The sequence below is a fragment of the Mus musculus genome, chromosome 7, assembly GCF_000001635.26.
Source record: "Mus musculus strain C57BL/6J chromosome 7, GRCm38.p6 C57BL/6J".
Taxonomy (NCBI): domain Eukaryota; kingdom Metazoa; phylum Chordata; class Mammalia; order Rodentia; family Muridae; genus Mus; species Mus musculus.
This window is the reverse complement of record NC_000073.6, coordinates 28,913,725-28,939,132: the sequence shown is the minus strand read 5'-3', so window position 1 is coordinate 28,939,132 and position 25,408 is coordinate 28,913,725. Positions and strand designations below refer to the sequence as shown.

Below are 25,408 nucleotides of genomic sequence, written 5' to 3'. Positions count from 1 at the left end.
GGGCTTAGAGGGGGCTACAGAGCCCACAAATCTCCCTAAGCATATGTTGAGCACATGCATCATGCAGAATGCTGCATGTATGTAGCCTCTAGACCAGATATTAGGAGGTACACAGACAGCTTTGCTCTGCTATAGACAGGCCCAGAAAAGCACAAGTTGTAGCTTTTCCTCCCAGGAAGCCCGAGGGGGGTGGGGGGCGGGGGCGAGGAACAGTTCTGAAACAGCTTCTTTGTCCCATTGTAAGAGCACAGCCAAGCGGTCAGGTCCTTGCACCAGTTGGAAGTAGTTTGGCCCAAGCATTGCCTTGGGCTCTCTGAGCTGTTGTCATAGGGCTGAGCATCATCCTGCTTGGCTTGCTCCTAGGTATCTTTGTTCCCATGATGGGGCCCTGTGGCATGTGCTTTGTCCACTAGACTTTCCAGTCACATCCACATTTCCCAGATACAGTCATGTTCTCTCTTGCCTGGTGCCTTCACAAGGGCCTCAGTGCTAGCCTCTTTTTTTGTTTGTTTGTTTTGGTTTTTTTTGGTTTGGTTTGGTTTGGTTTTTTTGTTTTTTGTTTTTTTGTTGTTGTTTTTTTCGAGACAGGGTTTCTCTGTGTAGCCCTGGCTGTCCTGGAACTCACTCTGTAGACCAGGCTGGCCTGAAACTCAGAAATCCGCCTGCCTCTGCCTCCCAAGTGCTGGGATTAAAGGCATGCGCCACCATGCCCGGCCGCTAGCCTCTTTCCATTTCCATTCTTTAGATCTTATTTTTCACTGTCCTACTTGTTACACACACACACACAAACACACCCTGTACATTGGTGTTCTGCCTGCATGTGTGTCAGAGGACATCAGATCCTCTGGAACTGGAGAGTTACAGACAGTTGTGAGCTTTTGTGTTTGTTGGGAATTGAAACCAGGTACTATGGAAGAACACCCAATGCCCTTAAAATGGCCCAGCCATCTCTCTGCCTTCCTTCCTTCCTTTGTTTTGAGACAGGGTTTCTCTGTAGTCCTGGCTGTATTGGAATTTGCTTTGTAGACCAGGCTGGCCTTGAACTCAGGCCTATTTCTGTCTCCTGAGTGCTGGAATTAAAGGTATGTGCCACCATTCCTGGCTTTACCTCTTTTTCTAAATATTTAGTAGTAGTAGTAGTAGTAGTAGTAGTAGTAGTAGTAGTAGTATTCACACGTGTGTATGATGTGCGTGAGGTTGCAGCCACAGGCATGGAGGCCAGAGGGCAGCTTTCAGGAGTTAGTACTCCTATTGTGGGTTCCAGGGACTGACCTCACTGTGGGCAAGCCATCTTATCTTGTACTTCTTTTTTTTAACTCCAGCCACGCTATGCTCTCTGTCCTCCATAAGATTGTGAGCATCTCAAAAGCAGAGACACTGATTTGTTCACTGCTGTGGCCCTAGCATGTGGTTTGACACACATGCTCAGTAAGTAAATGTTAAGTAGATGGAAAATAACCACCAAACAGGTGGAGTGGACTGCTGTCTGACCTCCCCCCTTAGAATGGCCATTCGGTATGGTGTTTAAGGGTGGAAATTGATCTAACCTTGGCCTGCCCTCTGAGAAAGAGGTTCTTACCTGCTGGGCCCAGCTCACACCTACAAGCCTGCTATGATACATTTGAAAGCCATCCTCTTGTTCAGCTGTACGCTATAAAAGTCCTAAGAAGACCTCTCTGGGACATTTCTAGACCCAGCATGGCAGCCAGCTGTTCTTACAGAGTTCTGCATGAGTGTCTTGCCAGTCGGGAGACAAGCAGTATGCTTTCCCAGTAGGCAGAGGAAGAAGCCGTTACTTTTCATCTAGAGGGATAGGATCTTGTCCAGGTTGGTGCATATATCCTCTGAGAGTCCAAGGAGAAGGGATACTTGGATGAGGGTGTCAGAAGGTCCTGTCCTCAGACCTTTCTTTGCTGCTGCTGTTCCTTTGAAACTTTTTCCTTTGATACCAACATTGCTGCCTCTAAGTAAAATTAACATACGTAGCCAGAGAGAATAAAGTGTTTTGTTCTTAGGGACAGCTAAAAACTGTTAAAGCATAGTCCTGTTGTGAGCTGGCTAGCCACCTTCCTGAAACCTGGCTTCCAGTGCCCCAAGTTGCGGGACCCCACCCAGCCTTGCGATGTGTAGCACAGGAAAGGAGGAGCAAGCAGTCTGTGTTTGCTGACCATTGTTATTTATGAGACATTGGCAGGGAAGCTGGTGCCGTGGAAAATGTAGAGAAAGATAGAGGCCACATGGTGTGGCCAAGCAGAATCTGATAGCTCCTCATCTCTCTGGGCCATGGAACCCAAAGGCACACAGCTGCTCCCTTTTCTTTCTCTGCTGTCTAGCTTGGGTTGGGGCTTTGTTCCCCGTGTCCCTCTACACCTTCTTCACAGGCAGTAGTGACCCATTCCCTGGGAACTAGCTGCTCTTGTTCCCAGCCTTTTGCTCTGTTCCCAGCCCTTGCCCCTGGGGCTTTCACTGTTTGGGAGACAAAACCTGAGACTGTTTCTCCCTTTAAATGCAACCTTGCTCTGCAGGAGAGGGAAAGAAAGAGGTGGCTTGTTTTGTGACCATGGTGGGTGTGCTCCAGTCTGTCTTTGCAAAGGGCACAGCCTTACCCTAGCATCCTTTGCTGGGTAATGAATGCCAGGAGGAGAACACAGGGAGTTCAGTGTGGATTTGAAGTTGGAGTGTGGGCTGTGAATGTCCACCTGGCTGCGTTTGATTCTTCCTCTTTTAAGACAGTGCACTGGAGCCACAAGCTGGGTTAAATCTGGGGAAGAGTCCTGCACTTAGATATTGGCTTTGGCGTACTTTTAAACTATAAACCTTCACCAGTGGAGCCAGTCACTGCACTTCCTGAGTGCCTCCTTAGTTCCCAGTGTCTACCAAGGCTGCCTACTCCATCAGAGAAGTGTCTGCAGCCCTTCATCAGGCATCCAGAACACAGGCCAATGTCCCAACCTTGCTGTCCTCAACTTCTCTGCAGTATAGGAGACGTAAAGACTACACATGCACGTGCACACACATACACATGCTGATCTTTGGAATAGTTATCCAAGTGGAGAAACAGTCGCATGCCAGCACCAGTGATTATCAGTGTTTGCCAGATTCTACATCTCTACTCCTAACAGAGCACTATAGCATGCTGATCAACTATCCGTGGGTCCTTGTTTGTTTTTGTTCTTGTAATGCTAGGGGTAGAATCCAGGGCTAGATAACTGAATTAAGCAAGCACTGTATCACTGAGCTGTACCCCCACCCCCTAGGATGTGTATACTTTTAACATAGACCACAGTTTCAATATTTGATGCTTTCGACTGTCAAATGTAAACTCAAATGTTCAACCCTGGGTTTCTTTTTTCCTTTCCTTTTCTTTCTTTCTTTGTTTTGTTTTTTTGTTTGTTTGTTTGTTTGTTTGTTTGTTGTGTAGCCCTGGCTGTCCTGGAACTCACTCAGTAGACCAGGCTGGCCTTGAACTCAGATATCTGCCTGCCTCTGCCTCCTAAAGTGCTGGGATTAAAGGCGTGCGCCACCACTGCCAGGCCATTTTTGGTTTTGTTTTAAAGACAGGGTTTCTCTGGCTATTCTGGAACTCGATCCATAGCCCAGGCTGGCTTCAAACTCAGAGACCACTTGCTCCTGCCTCCCAGGTGCTGGGACTAAAGGCGTGAGCCACCACTGCCCAGCTCCCCTGCTCACCCTCTGTCCCAGAGTTGTGTCCAGCCCCTGCTCCCACTCGCCATTGTGTGCCTCCCTTTCCCTCTTTCGTCTTGGATGTGGCATTTCACATGCTTTTCCCTGAGGGGACTTAGGTAGACCCTTGGCTCTAAGGATCTCATTTGTGATATCTCCACTTCTCTGGGCCTGATCCACTCCTGTACCCAGTTATTTTCAGACTCAAGTGTCTCCTCTATTAGCTGTGGAAGGCTTTCACTTTCTCTTGTGTCCCTGGAGCCAGCAGCATGGCAGAATATGTTTGAATGAGTGTGGATGAAAGCATGCGTGAACAGATGCCCTTTGCTAGCTTTAGACCAAAGTTTTCACATGGCTGCTGGTCATGTGGCACTTTGATTTGACATTCTCCAGTTGATGTTCCTGGGTTCTCCATACCCACATTTTACATTGTCCTTCATAATCCATCTCTGTCAGAAGCCTAGAGACATTTGACACCTCACCCTGTAATAGGCACTGAGTTTCTGTCTTTCTCTAACTAGCAGTTCTTAACCTGTGGGTCAAGACCCATGTGGGGACTCCTACGGCCCTTTCACAGGAAGTGCTTAAGACCATTGGAAAATGCAGATATTTACATTATGGTTCATAACAGTAGCAAAATTACAGCTATGAATAGTAGGAGTAAAAATAATCTTATAGTTGGGGGTCACCACAACATGAGGAAGTGTATTGAAAGGTTGAAGCATTAGAAAGGCTGAGACCACTGCTTAGACTATTCTAGAACCCTGGCCTTCTTGTTCTACAATGTTCCTTCCATTGCCCTAATAACTCAGGACATGGCGGGTAGTAGAAAATGCAGATTCTACAGCTGTAGCAACCCCAAGTGGAGGAGTCAGCCCCTCTGCCTGGTGAGTGGTGGGACACTGCAGTATCTCCCCATCCTGTTGTCCTCCTGCAGTGATGTCCTTCCTGGTTTGACTCCACTCACCTGGGGTCTTGATGTCTTGGTGAACATTATCTTCCAGAGACTAATCAGGTCACCCAGTTAGCCTGTTCTGCTCCCATCTTTGCTCTCTTCAACCTTTCTGTAGTACAGGAGACTTACAGACTACACATTCATGTGCACACGTGTACACACACACCTGACTCATGTTGGTGCTGCACCCTACTGCTACTCTCTGGGGTCCTTAATTAACACCGGCCTGTTTGTGGCTTTTTTGTCAGTGTTCTGGCTGTGGAGTGACCTTCTTCCCAGGCCACCATGCATCAGAACAGTGCTCCTCTTTCAAGACCCAGATCATGTGTCCTCTCACCTTTGTCCTTGTATCACACTGCCCTGCAGTGACTAGCTTACCAGCGTCCCTTTCCAACTAGACCATGCTCTTCTAGATGCCTGGCTGTGACCTCCTTCCATGTCCTGCTTCTCACTTCTGGGTAATGGGGCATCTGGCTGCGGGGTCCCCTGGCAGGAGCTAGTTACCATCTGAGGAGTGCTTCTCTTCCTCTCATCTGTGGGCCTTTGAGGTGTTGAGACTGGAGAGGTGGTCATAGCAAGCAAGAGGTTTTCTCCCTCTGAGAAGGACTCCCTGACTTGGCAGCTCTGATGTAGAACCAGGCTGCTCTTTTCCTGCCTCTCCTGTCAGGTACCATCTCTTGGCCCTGGGCTATACTGGGGTTTGTCTGTAGAGAAATTTAGGATACAGTCCCTCTCTGCATAGGGGAGTGGCCCAGGCCAGGCCATGAAAGACTGGAGTTGCCATCTGTGTGGTGCTTGCCACCCATAGAGCAAAGGAGCCAGAGAGGGGGCCAGATACCACTCTGCTCTTCCATTGGCTCAGCCTGGGCCTCACCTCTCCAGTGGAATATATAGGCACAACCATGTGGAATAGATTTTTGCATAGCGGACTTAAGATTTTTTTTTAAAGATTTATTTATTTATTACATGTAAGTACACTGTAGCTGTCTTCAGACACACCAGAAGAGGGTGTCAGATCTCATTACAGATGGTTGTGAGCCACCATGTGGTTGCTGGGATTTGAACTCTGGACCTTCGGAAGAGCAGTCGGGTGCTCTTACCCACTGAGCCATCTCACCAGCCCCGGACTTAAGATTTAAAGCAAAGATATCTTGTAACAAAGTAGCTGCTTTTCTTTTTTTTTCTTTTTTTCTTTTTTTTTTTTTTTTTTTTTTTTGTTGTTTTGTTGGGGGGGGGGGGCACAAGGCGAACTCAGAAATCCTCCTGCCTCTGCCTCCCGAGTGCTGGGATTAAAGGTATGCGCCACCATGCCCGGCTGTAGCTGTTTTTTAAAATTGAGTCTCATGGGTCTTCCATGCTCCAACTTAGACACAAGCTCCTGAAGTTGGAGGGAGGTATTTCTCTGGTAGAGTGCTTGCCTAGCTTGTGCAAGGCCCTGCGATCAACCCATCTCTAGCATTGCAAAAACAAACCGGAAAAAAACACTTAAAAACTATTGAGATTATATTTTGAGTATAGGGTACCATGACCCTGTACCCCATTGTTGGGACACTGTTTACAAGTCACTATTATGACTCTGCTGCCACTCTTCTTGGCCCATTGTAATGTTGCTGGCTGAATGGGAAGTGAGGCCTGTGTCTCTGAAGCATGGGTCAGGTGGGTGGGTACTGGGGCCACCTACTGGGTGCAGTGTGTGCAGAGTTGTACAAATGTCTCTTAGTGGTCCCTGTCTCTTTTGTAAGGAGAGGACTATAGAAAGAGGCTCTGTAAAGGACAGAAAATGTGTCCATTCTAGCTGTCTGCAGAGTGTGCTCAGATATTCCAGTGCTCCATCCGCTTCCGGGAACTCTAGTCTTTGCTCCACCCAGCCATGGGGGCGGGGCCTTTCTCTTACCAAGTGTCTGTTCCTGTTCTTCTAACTATCAAAGGCTTTCCTTATCCCCAGGATAAAACTCAGCCCCACAGGCGGGAACCAGAACCTAGTGCTCCCACAGGGTGCCAGGCCCTTCCTAGGAGTAGTCTTTCTCTTACTGTGGGTTTCTCTGGTTTGCTCTTTGAGTGCTTGTGCGCAATACACACACACACACACATATACACACACACACACACACATATACACACACACACACACACACACACACACACACACACACACACACACTCCGAGGGAGAAGTCAGCACATGGTAGATATTGGGTACCTTTATAAACTGGGATGAATGAATGGAGTCTGGCAGAGGTTGAGAGCAGTGGCTCGTTGGTTTGTTCTAGGGGCTGCTGCTGGAGAAGGGCCTGCCTCCTGGGATGACTTTTAGGATTCCTGCAAAGCCCAGCTGGTTTCTTTCGTTCTCATATGTATCTTTTCTTTCTCTTTTTTTTTTTTTTTAAACTAAAACCCCAAGGTCTTTATGTAGCCCAGGCTGGCATATGTAGTCCTCCTATCTCAATCTCTTTGATGCTAGGGTTTCTCATGAAGGAGCCTGTACTTACTCTGCTCGTGTTGTCCTGTCAGCCTAAAGAGCCATGCCTCCCAGTGGCCCCTGCTTGTCCTGGCCCTTCTCGGGGAAAGCACCAGGTCTCTTAGAACCTAGCCGGGACTTGCTGTTCAGTTACAGTCTGAAGTGGATTTCCTCCACAACCCTCCCTGCCTTAGCCAGGTCTCCCCACCAGGTGTGGGTGGGGGAGTGATAGAGCCTCTTGGTCTACAGGCCGGTCACCCCTGCCCCTGTCTAAAAGTCACATAGATATAGTTGGACTGCACCTTTGTTTTGTGAGTCACTGGTCATGATCTGTCATAAGTTGTTATTTATTTCCTACTTTCAGAGCAGCTTTATCGGGTGTCACCTGAGCAACCTAGACTAGATTGGATGTGGGGTCAGTTAACAGTTGTGTTGAAATCTGTCATTGTGCCCATATAAGGCAAACTCCTTGGGTTACTTTTTACCTTGGCATAATCACAGGAATGTCAAGGTAACCAGGCTACCTCAGGAGTTCTGAGTCTCACCTGGTCACCTGACTTGCCCTCCCTTCTCCATGACTCACCTACGTAAGCCCAGGCACAGGCGGGCAACACACGCCGTCTGGGCTGGGAATCTGCCTGAGGGTCAGAGGCTGCCATTGGGTTAGTGTCTTGGGGATCTGATGAGAAGCAATGTAAAAAGTCTAATGGGGATTGAAGCAAGTTGTGACACCCATCTTGGCTCCAGGGGCCTCCAGGCCCACCAGTAGGCAGCTCCTTCAGTACTGGAACCTTTCCTGTAAAACCAAAGACAGCCCCACACACAGGGAAGGCTCGAGAATCATGAGTCATTTCTATAATTATGTTATGGCGAATGTAATACCCCACCTAGTCACAAAAACCACCTCTTGTTGGCTCCCTCAGATCCAACCCTAGTAGCTTTGAGGGTGGGTTGCAAGGATACAAAGCTCCCCTTTCCATTGTCTTCTCCTGTTGAAATGGAACCCACACCCGACCATGCCCAGTGCCCTGTCCACTGTTCTGAGGGTAGCTGTGTGCTCTGCCCCAGAGTGCTCATTGCTAGCTAGGGCCAGGCTTAGAAAGTGTGTGGGCAGTACAAGCTAGGGGGAGAGTCTGCCCTGTCGCTCAGCCAGAGCAAACAGTTTCACCGTTTTTTAATGGAGCCAGCTGTGAGTCAGAGGTTTCAGTCGCTCCCTGCTGGTTCCTCCTAGTCCTGTAATTACTGACTATAGAATCTGATTTTGGCTTTTCTTTTTTAAAATTCTCCCCAGACACCATTCTATTGTTGGTGTAGGTTTTACATCCTTGGAGTCTGAGATAGACCAGATATGTGTGCATTGGTGGGGTGACTCCCAAGCCTAGTGTGTACCTCATAGCATCTCTAGACCAGGGATCAGCCAACACCTCTTCATAGGAGGCTGGGGCAAGATTGGATAATTCCGAGTTCCTCCAGTTGCCTCTTGGCCAGGGTTTCTGGTCAAAAGTCTCTCCTAGGTTGATTGGATTCTTTCACTCTCACTTAGTGCTCTCTGAGCCCCTGCTGTGTGCCAGCCTGAGGGGAGTCATTCTGGGGCAACACCAGTTGACCTTGGACTCAGGCAAAAGATTGATGATGCAGGTATGGACTCCTGCATTCCCCTAAGGCTCTAAGCCCTCTTGAGACAGACCCTCTAACCCCAGGCTCAGAGGACAGGACACCAGTGAAAGCAGTGTTTGCAAGACACCTGTACTTGGCTTCTGTATCCCCTCAGGGTGAGACCACAGATTGCTAAACTCATTTTTCTATACCCTGGGCTTTATGGGCCCACCCTCCAGGTCAGTCTGCTTCTGTAAGAGAATGCTGTGAACTGGAATCAAAATATTCCAAAAAAGGAAAAGGTCACTGAGTTTCAGTTGCAAAGGTGAAACCAGTCCAGTTAACAGTCCTCTTGTAGTTGGAGAGCCCAGTATCTGGGTGCTGTGAGTACCAGCAAAAACATGCTACCTCCTGCCATCTGGAGGAGGAGGAATGGGATGGCTTGCTCTGGTCCCCATGCCCTGATGTCCTGGTTTGTAGCACTTGCGCGATATGGGAAGTTCCCTGAGTGGCCTGGAACAGAGGTATGGTGCCTGCTTAGACCACGGCCCATCAACACCGTCTGATTTCAGCCCCCTCTTGTCTGGATGAGCAAGGCAAGGCACTAGGGAAATTGGTCCATACTAAAATCTTAATTCTAACACTGGGTCGCTGGTACCGGTTAGTGTTGCAAGCCACTGTGTCCAGGTCAGGATCAGCTGCCTTGTCTATCTTTTTGAAGGATCAAGGTTTAACCAGATATTCAGTCCCCCACCCCCACCCTCACCAGGAAACCTGAGCTCAGCTGTAAGCATTGAAGATGAATGGGCTTTTTGTCCTTGGCGCTAGCTCCCTGTCCTCCAGGTGAGAAGGGCAGCCCGAGGACCTTCCTGGCAGAATGCCAGGGGAGTGGGTGGAGCCCTAATGTTAAGACTTTTGGGAATGGATGTTTGGACTTTTAAGAGTAGCTACCAAGGTAGGTTTCATTCATTTCCTTCTTGCAGAACGTCTCAGTGGGGAGGGCTGAACCTGCCTCCTCCATTCCCCCCCCTCCCCCAACTTTAAACCAGGCCAGTTTCTTCCTAGACAGGTGGACCTTGCTTTGGGAGGCTGGACACATCTCCTTGGGGGCAGTTCTGTGGCTTGTAATCTAAATAGCTTTTGGTTGCCTGGCTAAGTTCCCCGAGTGAGGTGGCTCCAGGATTCTGTGTGGCTAGACAGGGACAAATGAAGCACCTTCCAACTCCAGGCTACCTATCCCTTGTCTCCACCCTGCCTTCCTGTGTCAAGTGTCATTGTCTGGGATCTACTTCCAGGGAGTCTGAGTCATTGGCCTTTGGTAAAATTCTGCCATTTTTAAGGACTAAATTTATTTTGTATGTGTGCATATGCCACAGCTCAGAGAACAACTTTGAGTCAATTCTCTTCTTTTATCACATGGATCATTAGGCTTGGTGGCAAATGTCTGTACCTACTGAGCCAGCATTCAGGTAGCAGAAGCAGGCAAACCTCTGAGTTCAAAGCCAGCCTGGTCTAGAGAGCAAGTTCTATAACAGCCAGGGCTACACAGAGAAACCCTCTCTTGAAAAACTCAGGGGAGGAAAGGAGGAGGAGAAGAAAAAGCCAAGCTGCCCAAGTTCATAAATCTATTGCCAATTGATTTTTAGATGCCAGATAATTTAATTAGGGAAGAGAATACTCTTTTTTTTTTGTTTGTTTGTTTTGGGTTTTGTTGTTTTGTTTTGTGAGGTATGTGTCTCTGGGATTAAAGATGTGCACCACCACCGCCGCCGCCGCCTGGCTGGAGAATAGTCTTTTCAACAAATAGTGCCTGAACAATTGAACACCCCATGCATGCACAGAGTGGAGCTGAGTACCTCACCACACACCATAGGCAACTCTCTGTGGCTCAGAGACCTTCCAAAAGCAAGCCCTAACTGCAAGGCCAAGAGTGAGATGGTGGTCGTTAGATAAAGTACTAGACAGCTGAGCCACGTCCTCATCCCAAAGGGCATTATACAAATGAAATGACAGTCCACATAAATATTTGCAAATCATATTTCTGATGAAGATGTAATGTCCTGCAGGTATAAAGAACTCTTATACAACTTAACAATGAAAGGATGAAATCTAAAAATGGGCAAAGGATTTGAACAGGCATTCCTCTAAATGAGTGGTCAGGATGTCCTCATACAGATGCTTGACATCAGGACAGGAGGTGTATGGAGCTTAAACAGAGTGCTTGTCAGGCATGCTCCAGCCCTTGAGTTTGATTTCCCCGGCAAACACCCCCCCCCCCCAAACAACAACAACAACAACACAGAGAGAGGTAAATTTACACTCAGTTGTAATAAAAAAAAGGTCAGGTAGGAGCATGGTTAGGCAAGGAACTGGAATTCCTGAGAGAAATGTGAGATGTTACATCCTCTTTGGGAAGCCACTGGGCAGTTCCTCAGATAATGAAAATCATAATTAGCATCCAGCCTAGAAATCCCATATCCAAGATACCTTAGGAATTGAAAACCCATCCATGCAAGGATTTACAGCCAGAAGGTAGAAACGGCTTTTGAAAAGGGATTGCTAATCAGGTGTATACATGACTCAGCATGGCTAAATCTTAAAGACATACTAGAAAGAAGCTAGCCTGGAAAGGCTGCATGCTGTCTTTGTATGCAGTGTCCAGAAGAAGCAACTCCACAGAGACAGAAGGTGGGTCATTGGGGCCTAGGAGCAGTGGCCACTAACAGTCTTCCATGGTGTCAATATCCTGGAAGTAGATAGTAGAGACAGTTGCACATTATCAATATAACCAAACCCTGTGTGACTGTCTTTCCAAGCTAGATTTTTATTATTTACATACCTGTGTGTGGTAAGTGCTAGCAAAGTCCAGAATTGTAGCATCCCTCTGGAGCTGTCTGACTGCATGCTGGGAACCAAACTTTAGTCCTCTGTAAGAGGAAGTTTTCCTAATGGCTGATGGACCACCTCTTCAGCCCTAATTAAAAAATAATTATTTCTTTTCTTTTTTTTTTAAGATTTATTTATTATTATACCAAAGTTCACTGTAGCTGACTTCAGACACACCAGAAGAGGGTGTCAGATCTCATTATGGGTGGTTGTGAGCCACCATGTGGTTGCTGGGATTTGAACTCAGGACCTTTGGAAGAGCAGTCAGTGCTCTTTACCTGCCGAGCCATCTCACCAGCCCTTTTTTTTTTTTTTCAAGACTCTGTTTCTGTGAAACAGCCCTAACTGTCTGTAGACCAGGATAGCCTCAAACCCATAGAGATCCGCCTGCCTCTGCCTCCTGAGTGCTGGGATTAAAGGCACGTGCCATAAAGGCGTGCGCCACCACACCTAGCTTGACTTCACTTTTGAGAGGATTAATCTTTAATTATGTGAATTGTATCCCATAGAAGCAATAGTGACTCTGAAAACCATGTATTTTAAGAAGGGTACAGAAGGCCAGGTATGGTGGCACGGACCTTACTCAAAAGCGAGCTGTATCTCCATGAGTTCCAAGCTGGTCAGATCTGCACAGGGAGGCCCTATCTAAAAAGAAAAGGGGGTTGGTGGGGGGAATCCAAGTATACCTGTGATCTAGAAAAACTCCTTCATCCAAATGATAGCATATCAATAGTCTGAATTGGCAAGAAAGAGAGGAGAGCCCCCAGGTGCTTCTCACACAGAGACACACTGAAAACTACTGGATTTAAAGGGACTTTCTTAATGTTTCTCTGGCCCAGAACTTGGATCCTCCTGCTTCAGCATCCAAAGTGCTGGCATAACAGGTGTCATTGTGGCCCTCGTCCCGCCTGCCCCACTACAGAGCTGCAAGCCCCGGTCCTTGGAAAAAAGAAGCATTTAATTCTTACTTCTTTTTTATTTACTAACTTCTTTACTTTTTTCTTTTGTTCATTTTTGTGTGTTTGTCTGAGGGTGTCTCATGTAGCCCAGGCTGGCCTCAGGAGCTTACTGCAGCCAAAGGTGACCTTGGGCTCTTGATCCTCCTTCCTCTTTACCTCCCAATACCGCCACGCTAGTTTCCTTTGTTTGATAGTACAGCCAACAACTTGGCAAGCCCAGGAAGGGCCAGGCTTCACTGTGGCAGTGGTGCTGAGGAGTGGCATGCTCTGAAGCCTTGCTGTTGCAGCAATGAATAGCACTTCTATTGATCTCTGACTCTACCAGGCAGTGGAGGCTGCTGAGTTTTGTTGTTGGTTTTTTTTGAGACAGTCTTACTCTGTAGTTCAGGCTGGCCTCTCCTCCACTAGAGTGACAGACCAGCATTGTCTTCCTCAGCTTCCTTGACAGAGTATATATATTTGCAATTTCTTCCCCACAAAATGATTTGCAGTATAGGATAGGAACAGAAACAGTGAAGCCCAGACTGATGTACATGCCTGCACTCCTAGCACTTGGAAGACTGCGGCAGGAGGAGTGTGTGTGTGTGTGTGTGTGTGTGTGTGTGTGTGTGGCTAACCTGGGCTATGTGAGACCCTGTATCTGACTAACAAACAAAAGAAACCATTAGGTGCTAAATGGCTGACTATGAAAAGCCCTAATCCTAGGACTCAACAGAGCATCATTGTAAGACTCCATTCCCCCAAGAAGAGTCCTCAGACAAATTCATTAGATTCTTGTTATAGTTGGTAAGGAGACTACTTGTGAACAGATAATGCAATTTCCAATAATAGGTGTTGTAGATAAAGGAGAGTAAAGTGATAGCTTCATGGAGGTTGTCCTCAGGGAAAGCCTCCTGAAATGGTGACATTTGAAGGGAGTTCTGAGTGGTGACACTCAGCCAGCTCTGTGACAAACCAGAAGAAAGCCTTAGGCCAGCATGTCTCATGAGGAAAGATTACACTCCAAAGTCCGTAGGGGCGTGCATGTTCTTTGACACCCTTGAAAGAGATTGGCCCTGGCTGGAACCCGGGCTGCAGGGAGGGGTTGGGGGAGCTGGTTCCTGGATAGACACGCAGGACCTTTGGAATGCTCACGACTGCACTCTGCAGTATTTATGCCTCTCCTCCAAATGGAAATCAGCTTTGTCATGAAGGCCGAGAAAACGCCGAATAAGGCAACTTCAGAACAGGAGAAGCTGCCATGGTTCACTGGAATTGCTTTAAAGTTAGGCCGTGTTGTCGTGGGGCAGTCATACCGCAGCCTGTTCTGCCCTTGGTCTAGGCTGGACTCAGTGTCCTGCCATTTCAGCAGTGTGTCCCCGGTTCCCTGTGCTTCAAGGCTATTTGTATTGTGTTGCTGTGGCCCCTGGGTTCCATCCCTCAGGGATCTGGTGCAGGTAATGGACCTTTGTATCACTCACAGCCCATTTCAGAGGCCTTAGAAACTAGCAAAGTGATCACCTCTTTGCCTGGGCAGCTGGTAACCTAGATTCCAGAAGGCCGAGCCCTGAAAGTACCTTTATAGTTAGTGACAAGGCCCAGGGCCCAGGAGCAGTCTCTGCTTTCAGGAAGTGAAAAGCTGTCTCACTGGGTCCAGCTTGGCCTGCGCCTGGCAGATAGGCGATAACAAAGGTGGCTATTTACCATAGAAATAAATAACTGCATCTCTCCATGGCCAAGTCCTGGATGTCCTGTCTGAGGACCCATGGAAGCAGGAGGCATGGGCACTGTCAGAGGCCACAGCAGACAAGGTGGGACTTCAGGAGGTGGGATGGCGCCCTCTCCCTCAAAGCAGCCGGTGCCCCAGCGGAGCTACAGACCCAACACACCCAACACGGTATTTCAGAGATGAGGTTTGAAACCCCAGGACCCCTGGCCTCTGTGTTCCTTGGGGGAGGTTGCTGTGGGCAACTTCAGTTCACCCTAGGCCAAGGGAAGTGCAGTTCAGTCTCTTTGGGTCAGGCAGTGGATTGATTGGCTTGCTGAGTGGGTGGCAGTGCAGAACGGGGGCTGGCGGTTGTGAATCTTGAGGTATTGAACAGTTTATCCTAAAATTGTGTCAAGTGAGAGGTTGATGGAACCCACATGTGTGGTGTGCTGGGTAGACCAAACTCTTTGTCCCTTCACATCAGGGCCAGCATGTGTGCCCTAGCCTTGGAACACATCACAGCCTGTCTCTTAGGTTCAGACAGACATTACAGGGCTTTTTGTTCTGTGCTGGTGCAAAGAACGACTTTTGTATTGGGGAATGAAAAAGAAAATAGAAGGGACAATTCCAGCTGGGCCAACTGCATACTGTCAAGGGTCATCCTTGTATTTGCCATCCCAGCCTGCTATGGCACTTGGCCACTGGCTTTGGGAGTGTTTGCTTTCTTTCTTGCTCAGGGACAACCCAGAGAGAGCTCACCTCTCCGGGTTGGGGGAGGCGTCTCCATCAATGAAAGGCTCATTAAAGCCCACTGCTGCCACATTCCTGGCCGCTTAAGTCACCTCACAAACAATATCCATCATTCATTTACCCAGCCGCCCCACATCCTGATGGCTGGGAGGGGACCCTGTGACACAGGAAGGACTTTATGACCAGTGATGCCAAGCTTTCTTCCCCTCCCCCAACCCTAGCTAGGGTCCCTAAGGAGGCTGCTCACTGTACCCAGCTCAGCCCTGGCCTCACCTAAAGTTGTGCTGAGCACTGAGCTTCCCCTCTCCTCCGGCTGCGGCTGCCTTTTTACCGTGCCTCTGGCCGGGAGCAGCATGGCAGCCCCAAAAGGGCTTTGCCTGCTTCAGCAGGAACAGCACCTTCTTGATGAAGTCTGCAGACTCTCCAGAACCAGTTCAGTTGCTTACAGCCCATGCAGACACTCTGGCTTCTCCCCAGTGACACTGAGGCGTGAGTCTGCATCTAAGTCACACCAGGCATTCTTGACGTGGCTTCTCTGCCCTCCTCTTGCCAGAAGAAAGTTTCTACTTTCTCTGCATCTTTCTTTTCTTCCTGGTTCTAGCACACTGGCCTCCTGCTTTTTATATACACTCCATGTGATCTTTGCAAGACCCAGGAAGCTGTCCTGCTGTCATTCTTTATTCTTGCTCCTGAATTTGAGCAGGTTCTGCTTCCATTTGTGTCTTATTCTTTGTGATTCCCTCACCGCTGCTGCATATATATTCATTCATTCTCATTCTCTCTCTCTCTCTCTCTCTCTCTCTCTCTCAATGGGTATGACTGGTGTGGGCAGCTGCCTCGGCCAAAGCTCTCCATTTTCTCTTGTGTTAACTAGGAGCAGTACTAGTACTGCTTCACTGAGCTGTGTGAGAGTAGACATGCTGCTGTGGGGCAGGCATGTGGACTGGGGCTGCCAGTGAGCTGCTTGTGACAAATCTGCTGTAGTGATTGTTCCTCACTGCTAAGGGATGCTTGATGTGGAATGTGACTGGATTGATTGGTTGTGCACTGGCCCTGCTAAGGGTGAGGAGTATGCTAACTCAGTTTCTATCTGGTGGTGCGGTGTTGTTGTTTGGTTTGGTTTGGTTGTTTTGAAACAGGGTCTCTCTACATAACCCTGGTTGTCTTATGTTAACCAGGTTGGCCTTGAACTTACAGAGATCTACTTGTCTCTACCTTCTGAGTGCTGGGATTAAAGCTTCCTTGTCCGTCTTTTCTGTCAGGGCTTGATTCCCGCTAGGTACTCACTCCACAGGCCTGGCCTAGAGACAGAAACATAGCAGATGGCTGACTCCAGGCAACTGGATTGTTGCAAGTAGGCCTGGGAATTGAGCACAGAGGAGGAAGTTGGGGTGGGCACAGGGAGTGAGGCCTCCAGCTATAGAAACCACCCTCTGCCGTCCACCTCACAGTGCTAATATGTACTGGGAACGGAGAGAAAGAATCTGAGCAGAGTGTTATTTTTGTGACCAAGTATAAAAAAGCTATGAATTTTTAATGTCCCTTTTCAACCCTAGAACCCCCTCACTTATCCTGCTGCATGGAGCAGTGGTGACTGCAGCCACTTGTTCCCACAAGCTTCCTGAGTGTCCTCACTTCAGGACAGGACAGTTACACATCAGCAGACAGCTAGCTATTCAGTTCCCGAGAACACTTCAGGGACAGGAAGGAGCACCTCTGTGTCCCTTTGCTGGATGTCTTCTTGGCATCTGCTCTGTGTTGTACAGTGAGAAAGACAGATGCACATGGCATAGCCACCAGTCATCAAAATGGGCCTTTGGCATGTGCATGACCCTGAGCCTCATGTGCCAGGCAGGCCCCGTGTAGCTTTGGCGTGTGCATGACCTTGAGCCTCATGTGCCAGGCAGGCCCCATGTAGAAGGACTGACTTACATCACTCTGTTTAATCCTCATCTTAGGAGAGATTTCGGTCACCATTCAGCTTTCTGCCCAAGGTTATGGCAGTTTGCCTCAGTCAGTGGCAGAGGCAAGACTTTTACTTCCCAGAGGACATGAGTGAAGGTGGAAGGTGTGTTTCAAGGGCAAGCAGTATGGCAGCCCCTGTGAGGACAGGTGGCTGCCCCTGAGCAGTAGGGTCTAGTCATCATCTCCCTCATCTCGTGTGGGGACGAACGGGATATCTACACAGACATTCTTACAGTCTCATTTCCCCTCTGCACTGCAGGAGTCGGCCAAGGGCCTGTGCACAAAGAGGGCATCCTGCCCTTCCTGAGGATTGGTAGGAAGGAGCCATTAGTGTGTATGATTCATCTGGCACTATCTGCCCGGCCTGTGACAGATGCTTAACTGCCTTTCTCCACAATTAAAACTTAAAGCAACTACAGGAGGTGGACTCTGATCAATCCATTTTACAGGACAAGAGACAAGCTCAATGGGGAAAGTCAGTTGGAAACAGAACAAATTACCCAAGTAGCTGGCATGGAGACCCTCATCTGTTCCCTTCCCGCCGTGTGCTAGAACAACACATGTAGGCAAAGACACCCTTCAGACACGTGCCCTGGACTCTGAGTGACATCCGAGTACCAGGAAGCTCACCCTCCAGGAATTGCCTTCCTACAAGCTCAGGCTATCAGGTGTGACTTGGTCACCTTGTGGTCCATCAGCATCTTTAACACACATGAAGAGCAGAGATGGCCTGCTCAGCCTTGTCTCCTTCTGCACCCTGGGCCGTATTCCCCTTGAGCTTTGCTCTTGAGATTAGCAGTGCTGTGGATAAGACCCAAGGGCTTTGTGCAGTAGGCACGCACACCACCACTGAATCATGCCCCAGCTTATCTCTGAGTACAGTACCTGCCCACTGTATTTTGGACAACAAGAAGGATCACACATGGCAGGAGAGTGGGGTGTGTGTCTGCTAGAATCCGTACAACAATTAAAAAAGGCATGGTAGTTCACACTTGTCATCCTAGTGCTTGGGAGGGGGAGGCAAGAAGATTGAGAGTTCAAAGCCAACGCAGTGGAGATGGCTTAGTGGTAAAGAGCACCCCCAGAAGGCCTGTGTTCAACCCCCAGCACCCACATGGCAGTTCACAGCTGTGTATAAATTCTAGTTTCAGAGAATTCGATGCCCTCTTCTAGGTTTCAAAATTAAAAAGTTCAAAGCCACATAGTGAGAGGGAGGCTAGCCTCTCTTACTCCCCCAACCCCCAAAAGAAAAGAAAAAATAGACATGGATGGAGACTGCTGCATGATGTGAGCCATGGTCTGTACCTGCAGTCTAGGGTGGACAGAGCTCAGAGTAACCAACCACTTGAAGCAGTTGACAGGATTCCTGAAGTTAGGGGCAGAGGAGACATTGAGCACTACTGCCTTAGCACACACACAGGTCTTTATAATGTTCACAGCCCCAGTGGCATCTTCATTGCTGTGTTAGGTAAGAGAAAATGGATGTTAGGAAAGGTTAGAAAATTTGTCTCAGAATTATAGCCAAGTCTAGACTTGGTTTGTCTGAATTCAGACCTGTCAGGTGAAAGAAGGAGAATTGGGGCTGGAGGAGGAGGGGATTGGCAAACAGGTAAGTGAGAGCCTGCTTTGGGGTCCCTCCCCTGAAGGAGCACACAGATGTGGGTGACAGAAGAGATCATTGTCAGCGATCAGTAGCTGACACTGGGTCAGAACCAGACTGTGCAGAGTGGTGGGTCAGTCTTTAGGAGGAGCTATACCGTGTTTTAGTTTTAGTTGTTATGAGACAGATTCTTGGTATGTTAGCTCAGGTTAGCCTCAAACTATGATCCTCCTGTGTCTGCCTCCTGAGTGCTGGAGTTATAAGCATGTACCACCACACCCACATGGGTTGCATTTTGAGTGATGGGTAAGTGATGGTTCCATTGCAAGGCTACAAAGTAGGCAGAGGCATGGGTAGGTGAGAAACACCAGAGTGCAACCAGGAGGGGTCTCTGTCTCCCAGTCATAGCACTTTGCATAGCAGCATGGGTGAGTGGTTGGGTCTGGCTACTCCAGCTGCCCTCATTTGCTGAGTCCTCGCTGTAGGTTGGTGTATTATTAGACAGTGTCTTTGTCTGGAAGGCGCCTTCTGCTGAGTCTCTGAATGAGCAGGCCTGCCGGCAGTTGTCAAAACACATGATGCTTGGCCAGAGGCTCCATGGAAGCCCTTGGCACCCCGTGTGGCCTTTGCTTACACCCCAGGCATGGAATGTGCTCTTGCATGTTCCTGGCGGGCTGCCCATTTCTGTTCTGGGGGCTCCTAGGAGAGCAAAGGCTTGGGTTTTCCCAGATCCTGCCGTGGGAGGGAGAGGGCCAGTTTCCCCAGAAGATGTCTGGGCTTGTTTGTATTAACTGATCTGAGCCGCTTCTGTGGCAGAGATAACAGGCTTCAGCTTGCAGGCACTGAGTGGCCCTGCACTTGGGTGTTCTGCCACCATTTGCAGTATGCTGGGCTCTGGGACGGCAGCTTCTTACTTTGTAGCTCTCTTCCAGAGCATCTACCTGAGCTTCAGAAACTTCCCAGATACGTCTTACCTTTCAGCCACCCCTAAGGCACATCCAGTTTCCAACATTTGGAAGAATGCACTATGTAGGGAGGCCAAGGTGTTTGACCTGTGAGGCTGCAAACTATGGGTCAGAATTGGGGCTTACAGCAGAGGGCTTAGCTGCTGGGTTACCTCAGCTCCAGGGAGGCTTGGTTTGTAGAATACTTTGCTCACCCACTAGTTTTCTTGCCCCAGGTCATATGTGTCCAGTAGTAGGAAGGTCACAGCTGAGGCTACGTAAAGAAAGCCTGTTAACTCTTGGACCGGTGTCTGCCTGGGAATGAATGCCTCTTTAACAGCCTGCCTAGATCACTTTTAAGATCAGGAAAAAAATTGTATGTAGCTGAATGTGGTCCCATGCTTACATAATCTCAGCATTTGGAGAAGTGGAGGCCAAAAGACTAGGAGGCCATCCTTGAATCCAGCCGGGGCTACGTGAGAACCTGTCTTAAGGCATGATGTATATAGAGGGTCAGTACTGCTTGGTGTAAAGCCCTGATGCTGGCTTACCTCTATCCCTTCTCTGTTCCTCTTCCTTAGACCTTCACAGCCTGGTGCAACTCTCATCTTCGGAAGGCTGGCACTCAGATCGAGAATATCGATGAGGACTTCAGGGATGGGCTCAAACTTATGCTTCTGTTGGAGGTCATTTCAGGTAAGGCTCAGGTAGCACTGTGCAACCCATACTATACCCTGCTCTAGCAGGCACTGGTGCTGCCCCTTTGCCACTGGGAAGCTTGACAGTTTCAGCCTGTGTGGTAGGGCTGGGAGTGGTTTGAGTGACTGTGAAGATCCCCCTCACCACCTGTCTTCTCAGGGGAGCGTTTGCCTAAGCCAGAGCGGGGGAAGATGCGAGTGCACAAGATCAACAATGTAAACAAAGCCCTGGACTTCATCGCCAGCAAGGGAGTCAAGCTGGTGTCCATCGGGGCAGAAGGTAAGCGGGGGATGGGAGGGAGGGCTGGCTGCTAGGCTCCTAAATAGGACTTCTGTGAGCTGAATGAATATAGGAAGCGTTGCTGGTGGTGACTAACAGTGGCTCCTACACTTACTTGATAGCATGGCGGCTCTATGACCTCTACACCCTTAAGCAAAGCTAGAGTGAGGAGGAACTCTGAATTGGCCCCTGTACACATGACCTTGTTTATGTCTGTCAAGAGCACCTCTGCCTGGTCCATATGGGTAGAAGGAAATACAAGGAGGAAAGGGGAGTTAGTAGCCAGAGCAGGACATTGGAGCAGGAAGCACAAGGTCAAAGGTCAGCCCTAGGCTTTGCTTCAGCTGTGCAGGCTGAGTACATGGCTCTGGACACCCAGGAGTCCTCTGTCTCGGCCAACCCCTCCTGGGGCAGCAGCTTCTGAGGCCCTGGGGTTGAGTTCCCAGGCGCCTTTGGATGAGGAGAGGCTCATGGAGCTCATGCCAACAGCCTCTCTGCTCATTAGTCAAAGCAGAGTTTCTTGCCCTGACATCCATGTTGTCCCAGCTTTTAGAAAAACAAAGAAAACTAATTTGTGTTAATGACAGGACTGAGAATTTGGCAGGACGATAGGCCAGAATGTGTGCCTCTGAGTTCCAAGGCCCTGCCCCAGCCTGGGACCTCTATGGAGGGGTGCCAAGCCTTGCATGCCACAGTAGAGGTAGCTGGTGTTTGTTTAAAAACCAAAACCCAAAATTCAGTCAGACCCAGAGATTTTATGTCCTTGCATGGATCTTTTCTCCGGGCTCCGATCCAGCCCTGGGCTTTCACAGCTGCGTTTGTTTTGCTCAGAGGCTCATCTGTAAATACAGAGGGGTAAGAGGAGGGACCCAGCTTATGTTCCAGTCTCCACTTCATTTGGAGGACAGCTTGGTCTGCAAATGTTTCCTCTGTGCGTGCTCTCAGTGACTCTGTCCCAATCTATGACTGTCACATGTCTAGACAAGGGTAAAGGGCAACTTCGAGAAAAATGTTGGCTGGCCTTGCCTGGCCCCTCATGGTCTGGCAATTGAGGAACATGGCTTCTTCTTCCCCGGGGTTGTGAGAGGGGTTGGCAGTTTGAAGCACAGCTGCAGGTCACAGAGGCAGCTGGTGGATGTGTAATGAGAGTCCTCTTCCTCCCGGAACTTTGGCCAGCCTATACCTGTGGCAGCTGTGAGATTGGTCATGTCTTTACTGAGGAAGCCTAGCCTTCTAGAAGCTTAGCTTTTTTGGTGGGAGAGCTAGTTTGGCTCCATGCTGTAGCAGGCTGGTAGCCCCGCTTGATAATAAATCCTGGGAAGACGGAGCAGACATTCCGTTCCTCTGCCTCCCCTAGAGCTCAAGTGTTAGAGTGCTTGCCTAATCCTGTCTACTGTAAAGGAGCTCTAAGCAGGGGCATCTTCTGTGTCCAGAGCAGGCTGCAGTGTAAAATGGCTAGGTGTTTTGGAACAGTGACTCCCTGCTAGCCCTCTTCCCAATTTCCAGCTCAGCCTCTTTCCCAGCCATTCCTCCTTGTTTCCCAACAGTGTGCTTCAACAGTCTCTTCTCCCCGTTTTCCCAATACTACCATCTCCAAACTATAACTGTTCTAGCATATCTGCTTAGCTCAGTATCCTAACATGTTCTCCACCAACTGTCTTCTCAGTCTGCTAGCCCCATTCTTTTTTTTTTTTTTCTGCCTCAGCTGGCTTTTTTATAACCTATCCCGTCTAAGAGACAACCACCACTGAAGGTTATAGCCTTAAGCAGTTCTAATAGCTAAGCTTTTTTTGTTTTTTTGAGACAGGGTTTCTCTGTGTAACAGAACCCTGGCTGTCCTAGACTCACTTTGAGGCTGGCCTCAAACTCATAGAGATCCACCTGCCTCTGCCTCTTCACCATACCCAGCCCTTTAAAGTTAGCTCCTTTAAAGGGCCAGGTGCACAAGACAAATCACACTACACTGCAGGGTCACTAGGAGGCAGCATTGTCTAGTGGTGCAGAAGACTGTGTGGGTAGTGGCAAGATAATTGGAAAGGAAGTGACTAGTCCTTAGTAGGTGATAGTATAGCCAGTGGACTGACAGAAGACCCCCTTAACCCTGAGTGCAGGCTGCTCACATAAAGATGGAATTTTACCATAGTAGTAGTGGATGACAAGTTTGAGGTGAGAACCAGAGGCCTGGGACAGTCTTTGGAGGAGTGGTTCTGTGAGCTGGATCATTACTAAGCTGGCCAATGCAGAAAAGGCCTTTGTGGCTAGGAAGCTTTGTTCAGAGGCTTAGGGACAGTGCCAGCAGGCTTCTAGAATAGTGCTATCTAGACTAGAGCATGCTCCTAGTAAGGTAGGCTGTGCCTTGGGGTGAGGCAAAGAGTTGGGCTCTCACCAACAGCCTTCTTTCTCTTTCCCTTTGTTCTGTGTGCAGAGATTGTGGATGGCAATGCAAAGATGACCCTGGGAATGATCTGGACCATCATCCTCAGATTTGCCATCCAGGACATCTCTGTGGAAGGTAAGACATGGCAGAGAGTACCTCTTCACTCTCCTCGGATGGAATGAATTAAGAACAAGCTCTGGTTTTGTCTCCATTCTCCTCCATGCTTGCTTGGAGCCCATCTTTCCCACCGCCCTTGCTGGCCCCGGATTACCCCCGAGCAGCAGTGCTCTGTGGCCTCTATTTCATACACCAGCCCATACTCTCTCCTTGAAGTAGAACAGAACGACTGGCACCATTGTACATCTTAGTGACCGAGCTACAGAGCAAACTCAGGATGGAGTTGGGCCTGGCTTTTTCGTTTTCACCTCCACATACCTGTTTTGGGTGTGCATTCTGACGTGCATAGGCCATCCAAGAACGTTGCCCTTTCCACTTAGCCACTGTGTGTATGCATCACAAAATGAGAAAAGCCATGAGGCCAGTATCTGGAGGGGCTCCTGGGTGTTGGATCACCATGGTGACCAAGATAGATATATTCATGTCTCCATAGGACTTCCAATGTGAAGACAGCCAGGTTACCCAGAGGAGAAGATGGTACTTGTTGGAAACAGCCTGAGGCCAGTCTCCAGGGCTACTCACCATGTGGCCTAGAGGCTGGTGACAGCTAGTCAGGGATGGGGGCTGGGTTCAGATTCTGCCCTTACCATTTTCTAGAGTGGTCCCAATGACAAGGCTTCTTGGAGTTGGGCTTCATGTGATGGGCAAAGATCACCCACATCCAGAATGGGATCGGCTACCAGTGCTGCTGCTGTTATAATGTCTGTCCTTTCCCTGGGGTTTGTTTGTCTCCAGGCCTGCCTGAGACTGAAAGTCCTGTTAGCTTGGGCCATGTTCTGAGGTTTAATTTTGAGCTCACCTGTTGTATGCTTTGCAGAGACCTCTGCTAAGGAAGGACTCCTCCTCTGGTGCCAGAGAAAGACAGCCCCATATAAAAACGTCAACGTCCAGAACTTCCATATCAGGTGCTTCCTCATACTCGACTTTGCTTGCCACGTTTTCATCCTGGTCTATGATGTATAGCAAACCTCAATAAGTCCTTGAGCTGCTGTTGGTGACCGTGTGCCCATTGGAAGTTCCTTGTCTGGTCTGAGAGGAGACTGAAGTTGCTTAAAACAGCTACAGGCTTTCTACCACGTCCCAAGCCATAGTCAGGCTTCCTCTTCATTTTTACATTTCAAGAGAGGCCAGCACATAGATTGCTATTGTGTTTTAACTTAAAAGAATGTGCTTTCCAACTGCTAAGATGAGCCACAGGTCTGCTGACCCTGGGTGAGGGAGGCAAAGGATAGATGATGTTGTAAACTGAGAGAGATGCCAGGGTCTGTGCTATGTGAGGCCAGGGCAACAGGAGGCTACTGTCTGCCTGGGGGGTATTCATTCAGCACACAACTTTACTACCGTTTGTCTGGAACAGGATCCACAGGGCCCTGCTGTGTCACTACATGCTGAGTGTGTTCTGTCCTTAACAGCACAGGTCCCCCTGGGTGGCTCTGTTCCGTGTATTTCCTTTGCTGCTTCTACACATAGGGCAGGGGAAAGGCTCTGTCTAAGTCTAAACACTAGTTGGACTGTTGATTCCAAATAGTGAGGTGGTGGGAAGGAAATGAGTGACTGTTTTAAGCAGGTGATAACAGAGCTCCACCCTAGAAGGAACCGATCCTTGCAGCAACTCAGGAAAGAGACTGGCTTTGTAGAGATCATTTTGTTCCAGGGACCTTCTGGCCACCCAATATCCAGGCACTTAGCCCTTGGCCTGTACCACCATGATTGGGTCAGCCAGGATGCAAAATCCCACCTACCTTCTCTAAGGGGCCGTCTCTTGGTGCAGCCTATCCTTTTGTTTTGTTTTTTAAAGATTTACTTATTTATTTATGTGTGTGAGTACACAATAGCTGTCTTCAGACACACCAGAAGAGGGCATAAGATCATTACAGACGGTTGTGAGCTACCATGTGGTTCCTGGGAATTGAGCTCAGGACCCTTGGAAGAACAGCACTCTTAATTGCTGAGCCATCTCTCCAGCCCCCAAATCAATCAATACTTTATCCCGAAGTGTCTGGTTCAGAGGCTGTGTGCAAAGCTACTGCAGCATCATGTCCCTGCGGTGCCTAACACACACTGAGCCTGCTGGACATGGGAATTAAGCATTGTTGTGGGCCCTTGGGCTATCGGGGCTCCCAGAACAGCAAGGATCTGTGGCTGCACTCTGCTTCTTTATGGGTTCTTCTTTTTCCTCACCCTTTACCCCCACCCCACCCCCACCCCGGATTTCTTCTCCCTAACACTAGGTAGGAGAGAGACAGTGAGGGAGAGTGATCCCTGAGTCTAATTTCTTTCCTTTTGTTTCTTCTTTGACCGTGGCTGCTGAAAAACTACCACCAACCACCTAAAAGACCAACGAAAGCACCCACCTCGCCTCTTGGGGCTCCAGCATTTACATAACCTCTGAA

At 48.9% G+C, this 25,408-nt stretch overlaps 1 protein-coding gene and 1 long non-coding RNA gene across 7 annotated transcripts in view; one reads left to right on the top strand and one right to left on the bottom strand.

The window, feature by feature from the left end:
• Window positions 1–25,408, top strand: part of Actn4 (actinin alpha 4) — a 69,104-nt gene that overhangs the window by 23,219 nt on the left and 20,477 nt on the right. For all 6 annotated transcript variants that reach the window (XM_006540255.4, XM_006540257.3, NM_001360549.1 and 3 more), the window contains exons 2-5: window positions 20,065–20,179; window positions 20,342–20,461; window positions 22,887–22,973; window positions 23,833–23,920. In XM_006540255.4, the coding sequence (XP_006540318.1) occupies window positions 20,065–20,179; window positions 20,342–20,461; window positions 22,887–22,973; window positions 23,833–23,920 (410 nt within the window). The remainder of the gene's footprint in view (window positions 1–20,064; window positions 20,180–20,341; window positions 20,462–22,886; window positions 22,974–23,832; window positions 23,921–25,408) is intronic.
• On the bottom strand, window positions 7,009–11,663 carry Gm38978. The gene is made up of 2 exons (XR_881921.2): window positions 11,532–11,663; window positions 7,009–11,438 (listed from the first exon to the last, which is right to left on the bottom strand). It is a non-coding gene; the product is annotated as a predicted gene, 38978 (long non-coding RNA).